This window comes from Oreochromis niloticus, linkage group LG14 (assembly GCF_001858045.2).
Source record: "Oreochromis niloticus isolate F11D_XX linkage group LG14, O_niloticus_UMD_NMBU, whole genome shotgun sequence".
NCBI lineage: Eukaryota > Metazoa > Chordata > Actinopteri > Cichliformes > Cichlidae > Oreochromis > Oreochromis niloticus.
In genome coordinates, this window is record NC_031979.2 from 6,126,295 (window position 1) to 6,134,929 (window position 8,635).

The following is an 8,635-nucleotide window of genomic DNA, read 5'->3' on the forward strand; positions in this document are numbered from 1 at the left end:
CGTCTGTCGATCTCCGGCTCCCTTCTCCCATCACTCGCGAACAAGACCCCGAGATACTTGAACTCCTCCACTTGGGGCAGGAACTCATCCCCGACCCGGAGTGGGCACTCCACCCTTTTCCGGCTGAGAACCATGGCCTCAGATTTGGAGGTGCTGATCCTCATTCCTGTTAGGTGCAGGCTGTGTGCAGACAGGAATAGGACCCAAGGTGCAGACTCCGGAGACCAAAGGTGAACTCAAAACAGCTTTAATACTGAACTCAAAAAAGGGGTAACATAACATGACTGGAAAAAATCAAAATAAACTTAAACCAGAGGACTAACAGAACACACAGCTAAGTAAACGGTAGAACGCGACAGAGAGCACAGGAAAACACAGGGCTTAAATACGCAGAGGGAGTAATCAGGGAATGGGCAACAGGAGGGAAACACAGCTAGGGCAAATCAGGACTAACGAGACAAAGAAGCGTAAACTGAACACACTGAGAAAAGACAGAGACCTTCAAAGTAAAACAGGAAACACAACACAGACTGAACTTACAGACACAGACTGACTGGACACGGGGATATAGCAACTAAGGATACACAGAGAAGCGAACTAGACAAGGGGATACAGCTGACAGGGGAGACAGAGCAACTAGAGACGACAGAGACAAAAACCATAAGACAGAACTCAAAGAAACCAAAGACTAGAAATTATAAATAATATAACAAACTCAAAAACCCTGGGTCAACGACCCAGGCCTCCTAACAGTACCCCCCCTTAAGGGCTGGCTTCCAGACAGCCCAAACCAGAATCACCAAAAACGAAAAACAACCCAACCAGGGCGGGCGGTGGGGGAAACAGGACGGAGGGCTCGAAACAAACCAAACAAGGAGCCAGAAACAAAAAAAAGGGCAAACAACGGAGCCCAGAAAGCAACATAACAAAACACACAGGCGGCCAGGAAAAACAATGCACACTACATTCAGGGGGCCGGCCCGGAGGACGACGACCCAAGAGTCCAGAAAAAAGTTCAGGAGGCCGGCCGGGCGGGAGGCACCGGCGGCGACGGAGCAGGTCAGGAGGCCGTCCACGACGGCGAGGATGCCCAATCATCGGCTTGGAAAGCGGCCAGAAAGGACGAGCAGGCCGGACAGGACGAGCAGGACGAGCAGGCCGGACAGGACGAGCAGGACGAGCAGGCCGGACAGGACGAGCAGGACGAGCAGGACGAGCAGGCCGGACAGGACGAGCAGGACGAGCAGGCCGGACAGGACGAGCAGGACGAGCAGGACCAGGACGTGTAATCAGAGGCCTGGAAGGAGGCCGGCGCTGTAGAGGCGCAGGATGTGGTCCGGACGTCGGCGTGGCCGAGGCAGGACCAAGCGAAGCTGTAGCCGAGGCCGGACCGGGCGAAGGCGAAGACTCGGAGACCGGACCGGGCGAAGGCGAAGACTCGGAGGCCGGACCGGGCGAGGGTGACGCTGCAGGCGACGCTGAAGCTGGACCAGACGACGGCGGAGCTGAAGCCGTAGCTGGACCAGGCGAGGACGAAGCCGTAGCCGTAGCTGGACCAGGTGACGGCGTGGGAGCCGCAGGTGATGGCACTGCAGGTGACGGCGTGGGAGCCGCAGGTGGTGGCACTGCAGGCGACGGCGTGGGAGCCGCAGGTGGTGGCGATGAAGGCTGGACGGGCCCTTCGGACCCTCCAGCGGAGGCAGAAGACTGGACGGGCCCCTCGGACCCTCCAGCGGGAACAGAAGGCTGGACGGGCCCCTCGGACCCTCCAGCGGAGGCAGAAGGCTGGACGGGCCGCTCGGACCCTCCAGCGGAGGCAAACAAAGGCTGGCGCGGTTCTCCAGAACCCCAGCGGGAACAGAAGGCTGGACGGACCCCTCAGACCCTCCAGCGGAGACGAACAAAGGCTGGAGCGGTCCCTCGGACCCTCCAGCGGGAATAAAAGGCTGAGTAAACGACTGAGGTGAGAACTGAGCAGGTGACTGAGCCGATAGGTGAGCTAATGTTCGAGCTATGGATAGAAGTTTAAGTTCTATTGACTGTTGTAACGATGGTAGTAATGGTGGGTTAGGTGGTGGATTAGCAGTAAGCTGAGCTAGTTCCCCTGAGCCTCCAGAACCTGAAGAAAATCGCTGGACGGGCTCACCTGAGCCTCCAGCGAGGTCAGAAACAGGTGCAGGTACCTGCCGGATACTGGCCTCTCCCACCCGAGGAGAAGGTACGGGTGCCGCGACAGGCACCGGAGCAGGGACCAGCTGGACCTCAGCCTCCCTCACCTGAAGCACTGAAACAGGTGCAGGGGAATGCTGGGCCCGAGCCGCCCTGGGAGCAGGAACACAACTGAGCGAAGGAGCAGGGTCAGAAAACACAGAATCCTCTAAAATGTTTTTTAGCTTCCTACCACCACCATGTGTAATAGTCTTAACAGTCTCAGTTTTAGCAGTGTTCATATGATTGTCTTTTTCCAGCTTAGAGGGAGCAGAATGAAAACAGTCATTATAACTCACCACGGGGAGTGGCTCAGCAGAGACAGAGTGGCGACTGCGTGAACGTCGCTTTCTCCGGGAAGTGGGAGGTGGCAAACTGGGCTGCGAACCCTCCAAAAGACTGGGCTGCGACGAGGAAGCAGAGAGTTTGTGAAGCTCAGAACGTGGCAGACCCAAAAACAGAGCGAAGGATTGCAGCGGAGTGAGTCTAACGTCCGGCGTCACGTAATCCCTCTTCCTCCGCCGCTTAACCTTCTTGTCGGACGGGTAATCCAGGGGTGGAGGCGGAGGTGTAGCGACTGGAGAGAATGAGCACGTGCTCAATCTGATCGCCCGAGGCATAGGCGCCGGCTCGGCCGTGGCCATGGCAGTTTGGAGGCTGCGGGGCCCTCCGAAAGCCAAACGAGACCCATAGAAGGGTGACTGGAGCTCCTGGGCATGCTTAGCCTCCTGCCTCACGCTCTCCTTGAGGAAGGCAGAAACTGCGGGTCGCCGATACCAAACGGAGTCTGCTGGGTCCATAGTATGGTCGCGTTCTTCTGTTAGGTGCAGGCTGTGTGCAGACAGGAATAGGACCCAAGGTGCAGACTCCGGAGACCAAAGGTGAACTCAAAACAGCTTTAATACTGAACTCAAAAAAGGGGTAACATAACATGACTGGAAAAAATCAAAATAAACTTAAACCAGAGGACTAACAGAACACACAGCTAAGTAAACGGTAGAACGCGACAGAGAGCACAGGAAAACACAGGGCTTAAATACGCAGAGGGAGTAATCAGGGAATGGGCAACAGGAGGGAAACACAGCTAGGGCAAATCAGGACTAACGAGACAAAGAAGCGTAAACTGAACACACTGAGAAAAGACAGAGACCTTCAAAGTAAAACAGGAAACACAACACAGACTGAACTTACAGACACAGACTGACTGGACACGGGGATATAGCAACTAAGGATACACAGAGAAGCGAACTAGACAAGGGGATACAGCTGACAGGGGAGACAGAGCAACTAGAGACGACAGAGACAAAAACCATAAGACAGAACTCAAAGAAACCAAAGACTAGAAATTATAAATAATATAACAAACTCAAAAACCCTGGGTCAACGACCCAGGCCTCCTAACAATTCCTGCTGCTTCACACTCGGCTGCGAACCGTTCCAGTGCGAGCTGGAGGCCTTCACCTGATGAAGCCAACAGAACCACATCATCCGCAAAAAGCAGAGATGAGATTCTGAGGCCACCGAAGCGAAAGCCCTCCGCCACTTGGCTGCGCCTAGAAATCCTGTCCATAAAAATTATGAACAGAACCGGTGACAAAGGGCAGCCCTGGCGGAGCCCATCACCCACCGGGAACGAGTCCGACTTATTGCCGGCAATGCGAACCAAACTCTTGCAACGGTTGTATAGGGATCGAATGGCCCGTAGCAATGGGCCAGACACCCCATACTCCCGCAACACCTCCCACAGGACACCCTGAGGGACACGGTCGAATGCCTTCTCCAGATCCACAAAACACATGTAGACTGGTTGGGCAAACTCCCATGCCACAATCCTCTCCCTGAGCCACAATCCTCTCCCTGAGTTGTCCTCATAGCTCGTGTGTTTAAAACATTGCTCACATTCGAGATTATTTAGTTCACAGCCATCACCTGAGTGTGAGAGTAATTGTTTTTTTTGTTTTGTTTTTTAATAAAAGTGTTATCAAGTTTGAACCTTTTGCCTCTGTTCTGTGTCTGCGTTTGGGTCCATTCAGCTGGTTTTGGCCACCTGGCTGTAACACAGACAGCCATGTGTCTCTTTTTTAGTATAGTTCAAAATATGGCAGCCTGTGGACTTTTTTTCTGATTTGCTAACAATGCCTCCCATTTTCTGAACAAAGGTCTCGCCTATCAAAGCTTTCGGTGTGTGTGAGGAAACTCACCGAGCGCTAAGAAAATTTAAACAACAGCAATAGCAATGTGCAAACTTTACAGTGAAAGAAGTTGAGACCGCTCCCCTGCGACTGCAGGAATCAGAGGAGCCTCATAACTTCAAAAGGTGAAACTCTGGTGGCAAAGAACGTCACTGAATTATAGGAATATTTTGCCCATGCCAGCTGTGAACTCGAGATTTATTGATTGGATGATGCAGCAAAGAACAGCCTCCAGTTCCATTTTGGCACACTTGGTTTGACCATTTGTCTGCAAGTGGAAACCAGAATGCAGACTAACCTGTGCTCTGAGTGCTGAACAGAATTCTTTCCAGATGAATTAGGTGAACTGTTAGCCACAGTCAAAGACTGTCAGATTCTTAGTGTATTGTCTGTCTTTGTTAATGTGGCACCTCTGAGGATTAAACGTGCCAAATCCTCACAACCCTGGCTAAATGATACTACTCGCGCCCTTAGGCGTGAATGTCGTCGTGCTGAAAGAAAATGGAGGAAAGACAAACTCCACGTCTCTCTGGACATCCTCCATAATTGTTTATCTAAGTATCAAAAGTCTGTTAAAGCTGCCAAATCCGCCTTTTTGTCTAGCATTATTATGACTAATAGCCACAACCCACGAGCCCTTTTTAATACTTTTAACTCTGTGATAAACCCTTGCACTACCACTTATAGGGATGCCTCCCCTGCTCTTTGTGATAAATTCTTAAAGTATTTTTCTGAAAAAATCTTAGCTTTATGGGCTTTATGGTAGTCACACTCCGCCAGACCAGTTAGCTGATCCCCTAGGCCCTCTCGCTAGCCATCTCTCGCTCACTGTAAGAAACCTCGGAGTGCTCCTGGATGGCTCTTTTAAACTTGAGAAACAGGTCTCCACTGTGGTAAAAAACAGCTTTTACCAGTTGCGTCAGATATCCAAAGCAAAGCCGTTCCTTCCTTTAAAGGACCTTGAAAAGCTTATCCACGCATTTATTACATCCAGATTGGACTACTGTAACTCCCTCTCCTCGGGCCTCCAACACTCTTCTCTTTACCGGCTTCAGTTAATTCAAAATGCAGCTGAGCGTCTTTTAACAGGTACGAGAATCTATGAACACATAACTCCAATTTTAGCCAAATTACATTGGCTCCCTGTTAAATATCACATAGATTTTAAAATTCTTTTGTTCACTTTTAAAATTCTGAATAATTTAGCGCCCAGCTATCTTTCTGAACTACTCCACTTATACAATCCCAACAGAGCACTTAGATCGTCCAATCACAGGCTCCTAGCACAACCTAGGTCTCAAATGAAGTCGAGAGGTGACTGGGCCTTTGCATCCGTGGCACCAAGACTCTGGAATAACCTCCCTGTTCATATTCGTACTGCCGAGTCTATCCGGTCTTTTAAATCACGTCTTAAAACTTATCTTTTTACTTTGGCTTTTGATTCTGACTAGTTGGCTGGTCTAGCTTGTTGTGTTGTTACCTATTGTTTGTTGTCCTCTTTTATTGTTTGTTTTAATTGTCTCATGCTTTTACTGACTGTGAAGCACTATGGTCAACACTGTTGTTTTAATATGTGCTATATAAATAAATTTTGATTTGATTTGATTTGATTTGATTTGATGTTTGTTTATAATGGAGCACTGTAATCAATAAAGTATTCTGATTCTGAGAAGGGGTGCCATGTGACTTGAAGATGTGCTTGTTGAGTAACTGAGCTGTTCTTAGTGCAAAACAAAGCTTTGGTAGAGCAATACAGTGGGCAGCTTTTGAAAACATTAATGTTGAGTATAACTGATTACCCGATGAGGGAGGAAGGCCAAATACAATATGGGGCCACTGGTGACCAGGGGTAGGAAGGGGTCTCAACAGCTAGATGGCTTATTCAGGGTACAAGGTAACCAAGCAAGCATGCACAAACATCTTTGGGCAATGATGGCCACCAGAACAGACATTGTAGGAAAGGGATGTTCTGTTTGGTACCAGAATGACACATGAACTTGGCTGTATGAGCCCAGTGGATTACCTCGGAGCAGACTTTTGTGAGTACATAGAGTCGGTTAGGACACTCATTTCCTGAATCTGGTTCCCTCTGGGCATTTCGGACCAAGGTCTCAATCTCCCAAAACAAAGAGCAGATAACACAGGGTGGAGACGAGATGTTTTTTTTCCTCAGAGGTACTGTCTGAAGAGGAGAACTGTCCACTGGAACAAGACCTTGGGTGAGATGAGAATTGTTAGAATTCAACTGAATTGTTAAAGGCAAGGCAATTTTACTTAAGTCATAGATTTACTTAAGATAAATCTATGCTAAAAGTTAGCAAAAACTAGAAACACCTGGAACTGCTGTCTGTCGGTGGGAACTGGTCAGTCAAAAACTGCTTTGATTTTTACTGTCTGCTTTTAATTGTCCATTCTCCACAATGAAACCAGGGAATGAAGCTGACTCTGCATGAAATTCACATTTTTCACTTTTGATGTACACCCAGTTTTCCAGGATGCATTGGAGAACCAAATGGGCATGGGTTTCGTGTTCGTGTAATGTAATGTATGTTTCCCATTCAGGCTTTGACAGCCTATATAGGTGGCTTGTGTGTAATGGGGCACCAGGTAACAAATCTATTTGTGCACTCATAAGGACGTTGAGGTGGATGCGATAAGGCAAGGTCCTCGCTAAAGACTCTGGAGAAGTCAGGATAAACAGATGAGAGATTAGGAGCTTCGGGTCACTTGGCAGTGTGCTATACCAGAGATTTTAAACACATAATTGATGGCAGTTTAAATTCCATCCGGAGATGCTGTTTTTGCTCCAATGAGTATTTGGGTTGTGGGAGCTGAGCCAGGGTTGAACAAGAACTAAAGGGGTGTGTGGAGCTTCGAACAGAAACAGACTTATTTGTTCTACACAGATGCTGGAGAAGGTCAGCGTTTCGAGTTCATGTCTGTGGATATCTGGTAGACTGGAACCATTCATAGCTGAAACGGACAGAGGCTGTGGAACAAGTGGTAAATTTAATTTTGCAGCGAGAGTGTGATATATAAAGTTTTGTTCTCGTCCAGAGTCCATTACCACTTCAATAGATTGTGTCTGGGCATAAACAGATTTTCGCGAGAATGATGAGCCTGGGCAGGGATGAATTTTTGGAAGCTGTGTCCAGCTTCATCGGACATGCTGCGACAAAATGGCCATTAGTGCCACAATTCAAACAAACCAGCACTTTGTTTAAATTGTGTCTGGTGTCTGGAGTTAGATGGGCCCGATCAAGCTGCACAGGCTGCTTGTCTGAAATATTTCCCTCAATTCCTGGTTTACTTCATGGTAACCGAAGCACTATGGGAGTAGTTCCTTCTCGGCCGGTGCTCCTCCATATGATAATCTATTCCAGTACACATTGAAATTAGTGAATCAAGGGAAGTGGGGAGGTCTTTAGCTGCTTATTCCCATTTCAGTTCATTATTAAGACTATGCAAAAAGGCTCTGTGGAAGGATTTCCCCAAGTCTATGTAGCCAATGTCGAAAAGTCTGTGAAGAAATCTGCTACACTTTGCTTACCTTCTTTAAGGGAGAACCATCTGTGAGCTGTCACATCTGGATTTGAGCCCATGTTAATAAACTCTATAAAAAGGAAAGGTTTGAGTTAGACTTCATAACGGCTTGTCCCCACCTTGATGCTCTGGATCATTCTGTCACGATCTGGACACAGGTAGGACACAATAGTACAGGTTGGACTGGCAGGGCTCCAGCAGCCACCTAAACAAATATTACTGGTTAACAATTTGATAATTGATAATATTCTTTGCTCTGCAGTCTTATGCACTGAGAGCACTGATAGAATAGAAGATTCAGTCATTATATTAAAACATTTCATGGAAAAAAATTACAAATATGAAGATAAAATTAACTGACATTTGGAGGATCATGACTGATGGCATTAATGTAAAAAAAAAAAAAAAGATTTATACTTAGTAATTCCTCCTCATAGCTAAACTGATGTAAGAAAAAGTTACTCTGCACTTTTTGCTATGAAGTATCTGGTTTTTAAAAGCTGATGGTGAAGAGGTTTAGCTTTTGGCCTGACGATGTCATCTTTTATATATGTTTATATTCCATTCATCTTTTATACAAAAGTTTAAGAACACTTGAAAAGTAGCAAAAAAATCATAATTTGCATGGTTGGATCTTAACAAAGTTCCAAGTAGAGCTTCAACATCCAACAAGAAGAAATCGGAGTGAGAGA

At 47.6% G+C, this 8,635-nt stretch overlaps 1 protein-coding gene across 1 annotated transcript; it reads right to left on the reverse strand.

The window, feature by feature from the left end:
- Nucleotides 1-617: 617 nt before the first annotated feature.
- Nucleotides 618-3,008, reverse strand: LOC112842163 (vegetative cell wall protein gp1-like). The gene is made up of 3 exons (XM_025898335.1): nt 2,597-3,008; nt 2,277-2,340; nt 618-1,669 (listed from the first exon to the last, which is right to left on the reverse strand). The coding sequence occupies exons 1-3, from the start codon at nt 3,006-3,008 to the stop codon at nt 763-765; spliced, it is 1,383 nt and encodes a 460-aa protein (XP_025754120.1). The 3' UTR covers nt 618-762.
- Nucleotides 3,009-8,635: the final 5,627 nt, after the last annotated feature.